We start from the raw sequence: 17,161 nt of genomic DNA on the forward strand, positions 1-17,161 counted from the left end.
ATGCATGCAACAATCACAGAAACAGTTCAAATTGTCTGGTTTTAGTTTCTAGTTGAAAATCCACAGCCTGTTTCTAGTCATTCAACCAGGTCAGGAATGGAATGAATGAGCCCCACCTAGCAGCAAGAATAGGAATTGTGCAGGCTGTCAAAGCCTCTCTGACAGATGAAATGATATTGGAGAGGGTTGCTGGAATGAAAGATGACAGAGAAAACCGGAGTACCTGGAGAAAATCCTGTCCCACCTCTGTTTTGTCCAGCACAAATCTCACACGGAGTGACCGGGATTTGAACCACGGAACTCAGAGGTGAGAGGCCGGCATGCTGCCACCTGAGCCACGGAGGCTTAGTTTCTAGTTACTGTATTAAATTCTTTGAAATATTTTTCACCTGGGTCATACCTTCCTACATTTCAGCCCTCAATGCATATAAGATTACATCCAAAATTTATACATCTGACATAAGAAAACTTAAGCACCAAACAAAGATAATTTTTTACCTTCAATAACATTCCTCCAAAGATCAGTGCGTAGGACAGGCCTGGTAAGAAACGACGAGCTCCACAGGTTGCAGGAGTTGGGGCAAGGACAAAGTTTAGATTTGAAATGAACAACAGAAGCGTGCCAAGCAATATGAGGTATCCCAAAACGGAAGTGCCACTCGACAAGTTGGTGTGAGGAAGAGCAGCTGCTGCAAGGAAGTAGAGGGCTGTCATGATAGTAAGGAATGCTCCAAGTAAGGTGAAGCCTCCCAGAATTGATGCCCATGCGTATTGTAAATTATGGTATATTGTAGGTTGCATTTCACTAATTTGATGTATCTCTGTCTCTTGAGCACATTCTGTGCAGTCCATAGAACTACAGTCAGAATAAACATTAGAAAAACTGTCAGGATTATTTATCTGCAATCCAATACCATGATTCCATGAACCAGCTTTCTTTATTCCTTTCCATACTATGAAATTTTTTGTTCTATATTCTAAGGATATTATGTTTAAGATGTCATCATGTAAGTTTTTGTAGCGTCTTGTAAAGCTGTCCCTGCATTCAAGGAATGATGCAGTTTCAAAGCGATGTGCACACTCTATGTTTAGAAACTGATGAAGACCTGCAGCAATTGCTGAAACAACATTCATGGTGTCCTGCAAACTTAGTGATAAACTTTGTAGTTTTTGCTTGATGGTTGTATTGTTGACTGCTTGAAGTTCATTGATCCAAGATGGGGGAAACAGACGCTGCTCATGAGGAGATATTCTGAGGAAGTTAGAGGATATCCAGTCATAAAATTCATCAGTTGGAAAAGACCCATTCCTATCTTTCCGGAATTCTGGACTTAATGTAATGATGTTTGCATTATCTGAAACATTAACAATAAACAATTTTAAACACAGGGAGTATTACATAGTCCATGAGGAGAAATATATAAAGACACAGCAAAAGAATCAAGAATAAGACAGCATTAAACCTTTAAAGCTAGGGTTGCTATGCATTTTGGACTTCTTGAGACAGCGCCGGATTACAGTCATGCATTTATGCATATGATTGTTGTATGTAGCCTTTTACTGAGAGAGAAAAAACTTTATTCAGAAATAAAGTTCTATTCCATTCAGGGAATGCATTGATACAAATTAGTTAGAAATATAACAATAAGGAGAAAACTAAAATTACATTTGTAACAGTTTTTAACTACAAATAGGCCTATTTGATTTCTAGGGTTGATTTTAAATCCTATATATACAAAAGATTTGTAATCATTTCATACATGAGTCCATTGTCGAGCTATCATTATACTTATTTATTTTTTATTTATGATGCCTTTGCTGGCGAGATGTAGTGTTTACAGTGCACTATGTCTTCTGGTATGGGCTATATCAAATTTGTTACTTTCATTGACCTGTCACAGTCTCATCCTTGGCTTTGACAATATGAAAGTGACTGAGGTATCAGTGATGCTAGTAATACCATTCTTTATGCAACCAGTCCCTGTTATGAATGGTATGACCGGGCGAGTTGGCCGTGCGCGTAGAGGCGCGCGGCTGTGAGCTTGCATCCGGGAGATAGTAGGTTAGAATCCCACTATCGGCAGCCCTGAAGATGGTTTTCCGTGGTTTCCCATTTTCACACCAGGCAAATGCTGGGGCTGTACCTTAATTAAGGCCATGGCCGCTTCCTTCCAACTCTTAGGCCTTTCCTATCCCATCGTCGCCATAAGACCTATCTGTGTCGGTGCGACGTAAAGCCCCTAGCAAAAAAAAAAAATGAATGGTATGAAAATATCGCTCATAGGGTCGGTTGGTGCATGCATTTCAGTGGGCTTGGCAGACTGATATGTAATAGCAACGGCTGGCTCGGTGAGGAAAGCAACGGGAAACTACCTAACTCCTCATTTCCCTAGTACGCCTCTTCAGTAACGCCTAGGCTATTTATGACAGCTGTTGGTGGAGCTGCAGAAGATCAAACCAGCCTTCGGGCTGAATACTCAACATATATACGCCTTTACAAGTGGTAAAGTTAGAGCTCTTGAACCTTTCTTACACGTAGCCGCATTATAAAATTGGATTAAATAAATAAATATAGATAGCTGAAAAGAAGTTTTAACTTTCAATCTGTAACGTTAAAAATGAATAATTGAAAAAGAGGTTCAACCTATTCAATAAGAGAAAGAAATGTAGTGATTACATTCTTATTTAATTGTAATTAGAAATGGGTTTTTTCAAGTCAACTGTTTTCCAAGAACTCAGCAGGAGCACAATTACTCATTCAATTATACTGAATTGCGTTGTATATATCTATATATACGTACTTAACTTCCCGCAACTGAGGCAAATACTGGATCTTCAGGATATTCTCCATTCTACTTTGGCGTTCGAGACCACAGCGCATGACCTTGAGTGTGCTGTGCTGATCACCGGGAGCTGGCAGTTTGCTTCTATAAATCTATTCGTCTTCGACTTCAACATATTTGTAGATCTTCATATGTTGTTTGATAGTGTTGTGACTTTGTACCTGACGGTGTGTAAAAACTAACCCATTTGACCGTTCTCCACTGTTCATAAACATTGTGAGACTTTACCTATCATTGTGTGTGCCGTACTACCATTTATAATATTACGTACTGTTTTCTTTTAAGTGACTCACAGTTTCTACCCCCATCATCATTTTATATTTCATCCTATACCGATCCAGAGTTCACTTATTTTTCTTTTTCATATGCATTGTTTTTCATGTTTTTTATGTTTTGAACGGCTGACGATGACCTGGACTAGGGTCGAAACCGGTCCCATTTCTAATTACTATTAAATAAGAATGTAATCACTACATTTCTTTCTCTTATGTATTGAATAGGTTGAACCTCTTTTTCAATTATTCAATTTTAACGTTAATACTTTCAATACGGAACAATGAAATTTTTATCTTTCAATCTGTAACTTAAAATCATGGGAAATAGGGTAACAGACTAAAACATAGTTCTGTACTTAACTAGAAGTAATAATGGTGATACTAACAAAATAAAAATAAACAACTTATAACTAAGGCAAAGATTTTGTCATAAATGCCTATTTTTACCCTCAACCCAGAACTGCAGGCTTATAATTCTAAAATATATTTCAGTCGATTTGTGAAGGAAATACATGGGTTATATAGTGCCCATAAATGCCTATTTTGAGCATCAATGCCTATTTTGAAGATATATATGAATGTTAAGTGCCTAAAATGACAAATATTAACTTTTTAAATTGTTTTTTTCCACCCATCTCTGCTTTGTTAGATTTCTTTACCAAATAGCCACTGAAAGCAGGCATTTTTTGCAGGTAGCTACTAAAGACAGGAACTTTAATGTGTGATTAAATGACAACAGCATTCTTTCTGATTCTGCTTGGAGCAAGCTGGCCTTGAACAAGTTAAAAACTTGCAAGTCAAAAAATATACTGAATGCTGAATAGCAGTTCTCAAGTTGAATCATGTCCCTGTGGACATACAGTAATAAACTCAATAAATTTGGTGAGCAATTCACAATAATAACATAGCTTCTGTTTTAAAACATTTTTACACCTTAATTCAACTACGGTTCATAAACTGCGTTGTTCAAACTTGTTCAATAAGGTTTTATTATGCGTCATTGTTTTAATGTAGTAGGGTTTTTATATCACGCACAATTTAATATTTATCATGAGTTTTATATAATTTGCCCATTTTCCAATTTCTTTGTACAGCTGAGGATGATGCAAAAATGCATTGAAACTTGTACTGGATATAATTAGAATGTTGTAATTACATCTATAAACAACATTATTATTTTATTGAATAGGTGGACATTAAAAAGTTTATTCATTGTAGTTCAAAACGGGGTTGTGATCGGCTGATGTGATGCATGATTCAAATGGGGACTCAAAGTGAATCGTTCTTAACGTACAGAAATTTTGTTCTCATCCCACAATATTATGTAACTTTCAAGGGTTTTGGGTTTGCCAGGGTACTCTTGTGTTCCTGCTTTTGACAATGAGAGGTTTTAATGCATTGCCATTTCCACTGCACTGGGGAAGGGAAGTCTTCATATTCTTCTGTGCATTGCATTGATGTATTCATCAGTAACAGAACAAGTAGATACTTTTCAAAAGCGTTTGATATTTCGACTATTCATCCATTTCAAGAAGTACTGCTATGGCTGATGTATCAACCACAAGTCCTGGCTGACTCCCTCACCTATTGGTTGATATACTGACTGCTGGTCCGATAAAGTTCAAAAGCTTTCATTCATTTAAAGCCCCTAAAGGGAGACATTGCTAGGAGGCACTGCTCACTCCGACCAAAAATACTCATCACCGGAGAAAATTGCATTTGTATTGTAAATATGTTAGTTTAGATAAATACTTAAAGCTACTGTACATGAAAGGAACACGTTATGTCAATTGATAATTTCAAATTATAGTCTTTTCTGTGTCATTTAGTTTTGTTATTACTGATGATTTTATACATGGGAGTTCAATACATCACAGCACTTTTGCTATAATCTAGAGGAATTAAATGTCCATGCCTAACTTTGATTCATAGCCTAAAATGGAAAATTAAAGTAAGGTTACATGTGTCCAGGGTGTAATGTATCTTTATTAACTACTTGTGAATGATACTTTTAATATTTAGCTACTGTATGCACCATAATTTTTATTATAAAGAGAATAGAGCTCCAAGGAAATTTACAAAACTCAGCACCTATGTTTCTCTTATCTTGTATAATATGACAAAATGAAAGGATGGTTCTGTGTAATAATTCTTAGCAGTGTTTTTACTTGTTAAACTGACTGTAATTCTTACCTGTAATTAGTTTGACATCGACACTTTGTAGGACTGTTAGGAAGACTAGACCACTAATTGTATGGCACACATTCAGGAAGGCCTGTATCTCTTTAGGATCCTCCAGAAGCAGAATCACTGTGGTTCCAGGGCGAAGCTTCTTGGTTATATCTTTCGTAACCATCATATTGGTAGAACTGATTGCTCCTATAAGATCATCCATATTCTTACTATGAAAGGTATATATTCCAGCCAAGCATAAGTCATTGTGAATAAGAGTATGATTCTGCAACTGCTGCGTAACCATCTCTGCCCATGATGAGGCTTCACGTATCACAACAACAGAATGTGAATGTGAGGCTCTGATGACCGACAACATTGCCTCAATAATGTTTTCACTATCCAGAAGATATTCCTAGAACAAAATTTATTAATGTGAAAGATCTTAATATCACTATCATGTACTTGGAAAATTTAAAACAGGTAAGTGTCAATCATTCATTCTGCACTACACGTACGCTGCCAGTCAAAAGTTTCCGGACAAAACATATGTACCTTCACGAATTTGTTTAATGATTGTTTAATGACAGCATACATTACTGTAACAAAGTTTCTAATGTTTTCAGGCAACGGCGACGAGTTTACGTTCGATGTTCAACATTGGGAAAAAAATTGCATCCTACTGTATAGCACCTACAGTGAAACACGGAGAGGGCTCTGTAATGGTTGGGGTTGTTTCACATTCAGTGGAGTTGGTAGACTGCATTGAATTCAAGGAACACTGGACAAAAAACGGCTACCATTCCATCCTGTCTTGTTATGCTCTTCTGTCTGGACAGCAACGTTGGTTTGTCCTCCAAGACAATGACCCCAGACACACCTCTCGCTATTGCATGAATTATTTGCAAAACAAAAACACAAACAAAACTCTGGGGAAATGTTTTTAATGGAATGGCCTCCCCAATCACCGGACTTAAATCCAATTGAGCTGCTGTGGGAAGAGTTGGATCAGCAAGTCCAAAAAGAGTCTTCTTCTTCATCGGAAAAGCTGTGGGACATCTTACAGAATGCCTGGCAAAGTATACCGGCATCAGTGTTAGAAAAACTTGTTCTTAGAATGCCGAAAATAGTTACAATTGTACTTGCAGCAAAGCAAGGTTTCTTTGATGATAAGAGAGTTTGATGTTTTCTGGTGATCTGTTAGTGTAAATGTGTACATATTGCCTATTTCTTGCTCAGATGTAATGGAAAAACGTAGTTTTATTGTAAAATAATTCTTCAACAGCTCAATGCTTGTCCAGAAACTTTTGGCCGGCAGTGTACAGTATATATATTCCATTTTATTTTGCAGTGTTAACTGGTACCAGTATGAAATATGCACTAAATCAAGTAATATAAAATTAAATTCTTTTGTACGGCAATCTTGCCAATGTGCAAAACTTTCACAACTTAAAAAAATGCATTATAATCTACGAATGACATAATATTTGTTAAAAAGGTTTCAAGTATACCTATTATTACATCCTGAAATAATATTGCATAACTTAATCATTACTAATATAAGCAATGGAAAGTAGTGATGGATATTCAATTAATTTTACTGAATCGATTCATTTGATTCCGTTCACATTACTGAATCGATACAGTGATCCAGTTCACGGCACATTAGATTCACTGTTCCTATACGTGTGTAGTGTGCACTAATACACAGCATCATTCAATACTCGCTGCTGCCATCTGGTCTTCATTCTATGAACTGCTTGGTTATGCATCATCCAGCTTTCAGTTTCAGGTTTCTCCTGCAGCCATCTATTCACATCAAGTTTTGATGTTACTAAGCCTTCCTCCACAGCAACAACTCCATTAAATAAGTATGTAGAATTATTTGTACACACGATCGTCGATGATCTGCATTTAGGGCTGTTGTCCAGGTGGCAGATTCCATATCAATTGTTTGCCTAGTCTTTTCTTAAATGATTTCAAAGAACTTGGAAATTTCTCTGTATCTATAGTTTTCTGATTCAACATCTTTTTTAGTTAGGTTACTGTGTCAGTCGGCTCAGTCACTGTCCACGTACACTGGTAATCTTGTGATTCGATGATTGAAGTCTTGTGCAATAATGCGACATGCAAACTGAAAGAATATTGAGTGGTTCTTCCCAATATCAAATAGATCAATTTTAGTGGTCATGAGTAAGACTCATAGTCATAGGATAGGCTAGAGAGCTGAGCTGAATTAATTCTTGAATGTCAGCTAAGTTATAATAGTAAGATTTGATAAACTAATTACTAGAATAACCTAATAGCCTACCTACTTACTAGCTGCTGTATTACCTTTTAAACACTGTAAATAAATCCAACTATTATTAAAACCTCCCTGTAAGAAGAGGATGATAAATGCAAGTGGGTATTATTTTCAAATGAGCTGAGAGCGACAGTCCGTTATAGTGTACGATTCTTTGTGGATGTGGCATCTACAATGGAAGTTCGGCTCCCCGCCAATATCTAGTGTAATACCAATATAATGGTCCGTTATTGAACATTATAACTTTTCCAGCTCATTCTTGGTTGCCTGCGTTTCGCCCTCATGTGCTAAGTTGGGCTCGTCAGTTGGGACTTACCACACCTCCCAAGACGCAAGGCTAGTGCATACCGTGGAGGCCACCGCACAGGCTACTTGAAGCTACCAGCAGTGCCAATGCACTATGAGAGCTATGTCTCATTTCCAAAAATTGATGCCTGCTTGACCATCAGATGATATAGATGTTGATTCCCATAGGGAACTTAAAATATTTGTCCTGAATGAGTAAATTTATAATACCAATATAATGGTCCGTTATTGGACATTATAACTTTTCCAGCTAACTCATTCTTGGTTGCCTGCATTTCAAATGAGCTGAGAGCAACAGTCCGTTCCAATAATGAATCCTGTGTATGTTGTGTCACACTGAACCATGAGTGCACCACTCAGCACTAGCTGCTGCAAGTCAGCTGAATCACGTGCCATGAGCTCGCTGTCGCTGTGATAAAATTCACTCAGACAGTTGAATGAATCGATACAGTGCTTCGAATCATACAAGCAGTAATCAACACTAATGGAAAGGACACTTATTAATATAAACACAATGAAGAGTCAGTGTGGGACAAGAAAGTAACAGAAAGAAGGGAGTGGGGCAAACAAGAAAACAGAAGGACAAGGATAAACTCCAGATCTTCACACAGATGGACTCTCTTCTGATGAATCTCAATTCTTCTACATGGATTTTTTCTCAGCACTCAAGAAACTTGTTTCTTCTTCCCAGACAAAGGTAGAAGGTTAAGGACATCGGACAAACTTAGAAAGAGTAAAGGAACCAAATGGAGCAATATTCTTCGTCTTGTTCTTCTTCTGGTGCTTTCTCCATACAGAAGGTTGGCAACCATCATGGAATAAGTTTCCCTATCTTGTGTTTCCATTACCAGAAATGCCATGTTGTAGGTTCTGCAACCAGGATAATCTTCTCTACCCACATACTCATTTCCCTTCTTTGATCACTTGAAAAGGTTGTATTTGTCATCTTGGAATAGGTGACTGTAATAGGCTACTTTCCTGTGTTTTGAGAGGGTTAAGATCTCATAGGATTTCCCGGCACAATGGAGTGCCTCCTTGTTGGTGACCAGATCTTGAACATTTGTGATGCATCCACATTTCAAAGACTAATATGCAGTCGGTTCACTGACGAAGGAAATGAGCTGCTCTACTAAATGTTATATTCCAAGCTGCCGGTATGGCGTAAAATATTACTAGTGTGTGTGAAAGATTACAGCCTTGTCAACTACTTTGAGCCAAGAATTCATTCTACAGTAAAACGTTCTCAAAGCAGAACTTGAATAAAGCAGAAACTTGTCTACTATGGAATATTTTCTCTGTCCTGGCGAAGCTTACGGCATTATAATGTTCTTACTTTTGTATGGCGCGGAATCTCAACGTGGAAACAGAAACAAAAAATGAAAATATTATTTAAAATTTACGTGCACAATGTGTAAAATATTAGGAACTTAACCTAGTCCTACGTACAATATTTGTACATTTCTGGTGCTAGTATGATCAGTGTCATTGTTTGAACAAACTGACACAAATGTTTGGAGAGAGTGATAATATGGATGGTGGAACGAATGAAGCACTTAAAGATGCAAGGCATGAACAACTTATGACACACCACATTTTTGAATCAGCTACAGCCCTTATAGCAGTGAGAAAGGCCAAGAAAGAAGAGGAGACAAAAGAAAGAGATGAACAAAAAGACAAAGATCAAAACAAGATTCGAACCCATGAACAGGATCACAGTGTTTTTGTGATGAAAAAATCAATTTGCCATTACATCTAACTCTTCCACTCTTCTTGAAGTAATGTACTCAGCTCAGGACTGCATTCAGAAAGACATGATTATAAAGAAGAGGAAACAAGTTTCTTTGTTTGATCTGTGGTAGAAAGCTTAGTGTTGTTGTATAGAATGTTGTGACAGAAATAAGTTTAAGGAGCATATATCCAGTGTTGTGAAATAATGTAATATAGTGTTGCAATATTATCAAAATTATATACTGTGTATCATACTGTATATAGTAATAAAGCATAGTAATAATAATAAAAAAATCAGTGTCCTACAGTACTACGTACATCAATCTGCATAGTCGAGCATCATACGTAGACAGATACAGGTAAGCTCTAAATACTATTTTAACAGCTTTGCTCCTGCAGAGGAGTAAAGTTGTTTAGCGCTCGTTCAGTGTAGTGCGCTCTGATATGCTTGTGTTTTCGGAAACCAGGAGAGTTCTACCTAGAAGTTTCTTTTTCTTCTGGTAGATGACTCGAGTATCCGCTTTTCTCGACATTGTACAGCCCTCCCTTTGTGTTTACAAGCCAATAGCTAGCCATACACAGAAAGGAATTATGACAGGCCATGCCTCCTGTGCTGCATACCCACAGGCTATGACTGCTCGTTAGTGAGCAAGGCTAGTTTGAGGCCGTTCTCTGCTACAGGCAAGACCTGTTGTCAGCACCTCAATGGAAAGACCTCGCCTCACGGATCCAGCCTCTTATAAGGAAAGCATCGAGTGGACAAAGGCACTATTGGAGAAATTTACTGAAATGTCTGTACTGCAATTCTTGTTGTAAATTTCAAATCTTTGAAAGACCGCCTAGTAGCTAAAATTCTCAGTGTCGCAATCACACATTCCTCAGATGGTATGCTTTGTCACATTACAGTATCCTCTTTCTTCACCTTAGAAGCTACAATACGTACAAAAAATACACTATCAACAAATCATTATGTATATGTGTTACAAATCAAACATTTAACATAATAATGATAAAAATCCATACATGCTTACCTTAACAGCATATCATAATCGCTCTGGTCCATTCGCAAATAATTCTTGTAATCGTCTGGTTCATTTTCCCTTAGGTGTTGTATGAGGCGCATGTGACTAAACCCGCCTCACTCTCTTATCCATTATTTCATCCATTTCGATTGATTATTCTTTTTGCATGATTTTACATACAGAAAAATGTACATTCCAACAAACGCAACAGCAAAATTTTCTTTTCCTCTGGACACTGTCTGCTTTGACGTCCATCACACAGTTCTAAGTATGGCAGATCCAATCAGCAAGGATTTCACACTAGATGAAAGGCCAGCGGATGAGGCTTGGCCTGCCGAGAAGTCACAGATCATTCAATTGACGGGAGGGACTAGACTGTTGACAGATCATGTTGTACAACATGACAGGCTTGGTGTCACAGTTCAGTTGATGGCAAGCAGCAAGCCTGGTCTCTGAAGGTCACGCCTGACAGGTGGCCCATTGGATATGGCCCCAAAGGTGAGGCCCGCTAAGAAATCTTTCCGTGTATGGCCAGCTAATTTTAACATTTCTCAAACTGATTGAAATTGCAAGTGATGGTGGTAGTGTAGTAGACAAAGCTTCAAAGATGAGTAAATTTTGTAGTAATAGGAGTGATTCTGGAAGAAGAAATATCTTATATTTTGCATAATAACAATATCTTATAGCTGCAGATAGTGGAAGTGAGTGTGAATATGTGCACAGTTAAAGGGCTGGAAGAGTGAATAGCAATCTGGACAGGAACAACGATCGAGTTTCCTTACTGTTGTCCATTGGCTCCATTAATTAACGTACATATGGTGTAAATAAAAACAGTGAGGATAACAACGTCATGTCTTTTGGAAATATTTTTTCAATAATGATTTCTTTAATATGCACTAATGTAGAATTCGGCAGTCAAATAGACAGCTTTTTAAAAATGGCTGGGCCCCAGCACTGGCAAGCTGTTCAGGAAGCTGGTAGTGAAAGTGTAAAAATACTGTAAACTGTATCATATTTTGTGTAACGGTGCTAGTGATTGGTGTTTTAAGGTCAAAAAAAGACCAACAGTGTTTTGTGTAATGTGGAAACTCGTCTAATTCAGAAATGTTTTTGGTCCCTTGCGATTCTGCTTTGAGCAAATTTTACTGTACTATCAATTTGCACTGCAGCCTGATTGTAAATATAAATGCCTTTGATTGCCTGTGATAAATAACTCATCCCCAATATCAAAATCTCCCTTTATGGCCAGCATCTTTCCCCTTGGTACTCTGTCACCTTATCTACAAAACATAACAGTATATTCCTCTCACAGCACTTCTCAGCTGCACAACACATATTGAAAACCTGGTTTTGACAGCCCCTCTGTGGTCTGAAGCCACACAAGCTTTCATCCAACTTACTCTCCATCACTGAAGCACCCTCATTTCCAAAATGTATTGAACACCTTGCCTGGTATATTGGTCAATGAAATAACTTACTGTTCCGTTGCTATAGATAGGTTCAATTACTGCTTTTCTCCAGTCAGAAAGTACCTTACATTCCATGATAATCCTATTACTCCACTATATTTCTCATTATATTTCACCATTTCAGGTCAAATTTCATCTATTCCTGCTTCTTTCAATCAATCATCAATGATCTCCATTTAGGGCTGTCGCCCAGGTGACAAATTCCGTATCAGTTCCCACGGCCCATACTTACAGACATGATATAGGCTTTCGGGCTTATGCCGTGTCAAGAAAGTAAGGTGAAATTCCTTACGTTTCGCAGAGAACTTTGCTCTGCTTTATCAGACGAAAATCTTGACTGTCGTCGAGAAAGGCTTCTCAAACAATATGTGAATATGTGCGCAGTTAAATCTCTGGAAGAGTGAATAGCAATCTGGACAGGAACAACGATCGAGTTTCCTTACTGTTGACCATCGGTTCCAATAATTGACGTACGTATGGGTGATGACACAGAGCAAAGTTCTCTATGAAATGTAAAGAATTTCACCTTATTTTCTAAACATGGCATAAGCCCAAAAGCCTATATCATCCTATTAGTTATTTACCTTGCCTTTTCTTGAATATTTTCAAAGAACTTGGAAATATTTCAAACATTTCTGTTAATAAATATATCTGTTAATCCTTGTCTTATAAAGGAATATTTGCACCAATTTGCCCTCTTCAATTCTAACTTTATCTTCATATGATAATCTTTCCTACTTTTAAAAGCCCCATTCAAGCTTATTCGTCTACTAATGTCATTCCGTGCCATCTGTCCGCTGACAACTCGGTATATACCACTTTTAAATTTTCCAGCTAACTCATTCCTGGTTGCCAGCGTTTCACCCTGGTATGCTAAGTTGGGCTCATCAGTTGGTAAATGGCACACCTACCAAGACTCTACTCATTTGGAACAAACATTTCAAGTTCCCTATGGGAATCAACATCTTTACTATATACCACTTAGTCGAGCATGTCATCTCCAGACATTTTCAACATTTTTGCAACACTACTCTTTGTGAGAAATCACACAAAACAAATTATGCTACTTTCCTTTGGATATTTTCCAGTTGTGTTTCTACATCAAAGATCATGGAGCAGAAAGAAGAAAGCAGGGACGAAACATTATGTTATTTTGATAACAAAGAAGTAAGAGAAACGTGTATGGGCAATCTTACATCGAATATGCCAATGTATTATATTTACCATCCTTTCCACTTCCCAGAGCATAATTTTACAGCCATCTCTGCTCCCCTCCTCATGAACTCCATGATTTTGGACTTCAAGAAAAAGATTTCTTTTTATATGAGAGGATGATGCAAATATCCCTTCCATCTGTCCACTGATTCTCTGGGATCTACAATTTCACCTGATCAATCAATCAATCAATCAATCAATCAATCAATCAATCAATCAATCAATCAATCAATCAATCAATCAATCAATCAATCAATCAATCAATCAATCAATCAATCAATCAATCAATCAATCAATCAATCAATCAATCAATCAATCAATCAATCAATCAATCAATCAATCAATCAATCAATCAATCAATCAATCAATCAATCAATCAATCAATCAATCAATCAATCAATCAATCAATCAATCAATCAATCAATCAATCAATCAATCAATCAATCAATCAATCAATCAATCAATCAATCAATCAATCAATCAATCAATCAATCAATCAATCAATCAATCAATCAATCAATCAATCAATCAATCAATCAATCAATCAATCAATCAATCAATCAATCAATCAATCAATCAATCAATCAATCAATCAATCAATCAATCAATCAATCAATCAATCAATCAATCAATCAATCAATCAATCAATCAATCAATCAATCAATCAATCAATCAATCAATCAATCAATCAATCAATCAATCAATCAATCAATCAATCAATCAATCAATCAATCAATCAATCAATCAATCAATCAATCAATCAATCAATCAATCAATCAATCAATCAATCAATCAATCAATCAATCAATCAATCAATCAATCAATCAATCAATCAATCAATCAATCAATCAATCAATCAATCAATCAATCAATCAATCAATCAATCAATCAATCAATCAATCAATCAATCAATCAATCAATCAATCAATCAATCAATCAATCAATCAATCAATCAATCAATCAATCAATCAATCAATCAATCAATCAATCAATCAATCAATCAATCAATCAATCAATCAATCAATCAATCAATCAATCAATCAATCAATCAATCAATCAATCAATCAATCAATCAATCAATCAATCAATCAATCAATCAATCAATCAATCAATCAATCAATCAATCAATCAATCAATCAATCAATCAATCAATCAATCAATCAATCAATCAATCAATCAATCAATCAATCAATCAATCAATCAATCAATCAATCAATCAATCAATCAATCAATCAATCAATCAATCAATCAATCAATCAATCAATCAATCAATCAATCAATCAATCAATCAATCAATCAATCAATCAATCAATCAATCAATCAATCAATCAATCAATCAATCAATCAATCAATCAATCAATCAATCAATCAATCAATCAATCAATCAATCAATCAATCAATCAATCAATCAATCAATCAATCAATCAATCAATCAATCAATCAATCAATCAATCAATCAATCAATCAATCAATCAATCAATCAATCAATCAATCAATCAATCAATCAATCAATCAATCAATCAATCAATCAATCAATCAATCAATCAATCAATCAATCAATCAATCAATCAATCAATCAATCAATCAATCAATCAATCAATCAATCAATCAATCAATCAATCAATCAATCAATCAATCAATCAATCAATCAATCAATCAATCAATCAATCAATCAATCAATCAATCAATCAATCAATCAATCAATCAATCAATCAATCAATCAATCAATCAATCAATCAATCAATCAATCAATCAATCAATCAATCAATCAATCAATCCTGATCTGCATATAGGGCAGTCGCCCAGGTGGCAGATTCCCCATCTGTTGTTTTCCTAGCCTTTTCTTAAATGAATGCAAAGAAATTGGAAAATTAGTGAACATTTCCCTTGGTAAGTTATTCCAATCGCTAACTCCCCTTCCTATAAACAAATATTTGCCCCAATTTGTCCTCTTGTATTCCAACTTTATCTTCATCTTTCCTGCTTTAAAAGGCACCGCTCAAACTTATTCATCTACTGATATCCTCCCACGCCATCTCTCCACTGACAGCTCGGAACATACCACTTATAACACCAATATAAATGGTCTGTTATTGGACATTATAAATTTTCCAGCTAACTCATTCCTGGTTGCCAGCGTTTCGCCCCCGTGTGCTAGGTTGGGCTCATCAGTTGGTACCTAGCACACCTACCAAGACGCGTGGCTAGTGCATACTGTGGAGGCCACTGCATAGGCTACTTGAAGCCACCGGCAGTGCCAATGCACTATGAGAGACTTTGTCTCACTACCAAAAATTGATGCCTGCTTGGCCATCAGATGATATAGATGTTGATTCCCATAGGGAATCTGAAATTTTTGTCCCGAATGAGTAAATTTATAATACCAATATAAATGGTCCATTATTGGACATTATAAATTTTCCAGCTAACTCATTCCTGGTTGCCAGCGTTTCGCCCCTGTGTGCTAGGTTGGGCTCGTCAGTTGGTACCTAGCACACCTACCAAGACGCGTGGCTAGTGCATACTGTGGAGGCCACTGCATAGGCTACTTGAAGCCACCGGTAGTGCCAATGCACTATGAGAGACTTTGTCTCACTACCACTAGCCACGCGTCTTGGTAGGTGTGCTAGGTACCAACTGACGAGCCCAACCTAGCACACGGGGGTGAAACGCTGGCAACCAGGAATGAGTTAGCTGGAAAATTTATAATGTCCAATAACGGACCATTTATATTGGTATTATAAATTTACTCATTCGGGACAAAAATTTCAGATTCCCTATGGAAATCAACATCTATATCATCTGGTGGCCAAGCAGGCATCAATTTTTTGTAGTGAGACAAAGTCTCTCATAGTGCATTGGCACTGCCGGTGGCTTCAAGTAGCCTACGCAGTGGCCTCCACAGTATGCACTAGCCACACATCTTGGTAGGTGTGCTAGGCACCAACTGACGAGCCCAACCTAGCACACGGGGGCGAAACGCTGGCAACCAGGAATGAGTTAGCTGGAAAATTTATAATGTCCAATAACAGACCATTTATATTGGTATTATAAATTTACTCATTTGGGACAAAAATTTCAGATTCCCTATGGGAATCAACATCTATATCAACATACCACTTAATCAAGCAGCTCGTCTCCTTTCTCCCAAGTCTTCTCAGCCCAAACTTTGCATCATTTATGTAACGCTACTCTTTTGTTGGAAATCACCCAGAACAAATCGAGCTGCTTTTCTTTGGATTTTTTCCAGTTCTTGAATCAAGTAATCCTGGTGAGGGTCCCATACACTGGAACCATACTCTAGTTGGGGTCTTACCAGAGACTTATATGCCCTCTCCTTTACATCATTACTACAACCCCTAAATACCCTCATAACCATGTGCAGAGATCTGTACCCTTTATTAACAATCATATTTATGTGATTACCTCAATGAAGGTCTTTTCTTATATCAACACAGTAATTAAAACTGTGAGGACTTTTCCTATTTGTGAAACTCACAACCTGACTTTTAACCCCGTTTATCATCGTACCATTGCCTACCATCCATCTCACAACACTATCAAGGTCACCCTGCAGCTGCTCAGTCTTGTAACTTATTTATTACTCTGTACAAAATAACATCATCTGTAAATAGCCTTATCACTGATTCCACTTCTTTACACATATCATTGATATATATAAGAAAACATAAAGGTCCAATAATACTGCCTTGAGGAATTCCCCTCTTAATTATTACATGGTCAGATAAAGCTTCGCCTACTGTAATTTTCTGAGTTCTATTTTCTAGAAATATAGCCACCCATTCAGTCACTCTTGTTTCTAGTC

At 37.0% G+C, this 17,161-nt stretch overlaps 1 protein-coding gene across 1 annotated transcript in view; it reads right to left on the reverse strand.

Moving 5' to 3' along the window:
- The window catches only part of LOC136874573 (uncharacterized), a 198,353-nt gene that overhangs the window by 41,804 nt on the left and 139,388 nt on the right, over positions 1 to 17,161 (reverse strand). The window contains exons 20-21 of the mRNA XM_067148209.2: positions 5,312 to 5,705; positions 499 to 1,355 (exon numbers count right to left, since the gene is read on the reverse strand). Coding sequence (XP_067004310.2) covers positions 499 to 1,355; positions 5,312 to 5,705 — 1,251 coding nt within the window. The remainder of the gene's footprint in view (positions 1 to 498; positions 1,356 to 5,311; positions 5,706 to 17,161) is intronic.

The sequence above is a fragment of the Anabrus simplex genome, chromosome 5 (genome assembly GCF_040414725.1).
Source record: "Anabrus simplex isolate iqAnaSimp1 chromosome 5, ASM4041472v1, whole genome shotgun sequence".
NCBI lineage: Eukaryota > Metazoa > Arthropoda > Insecta > Orthoptera > Tettigoniidae > Anabrus > Anabrus simplex.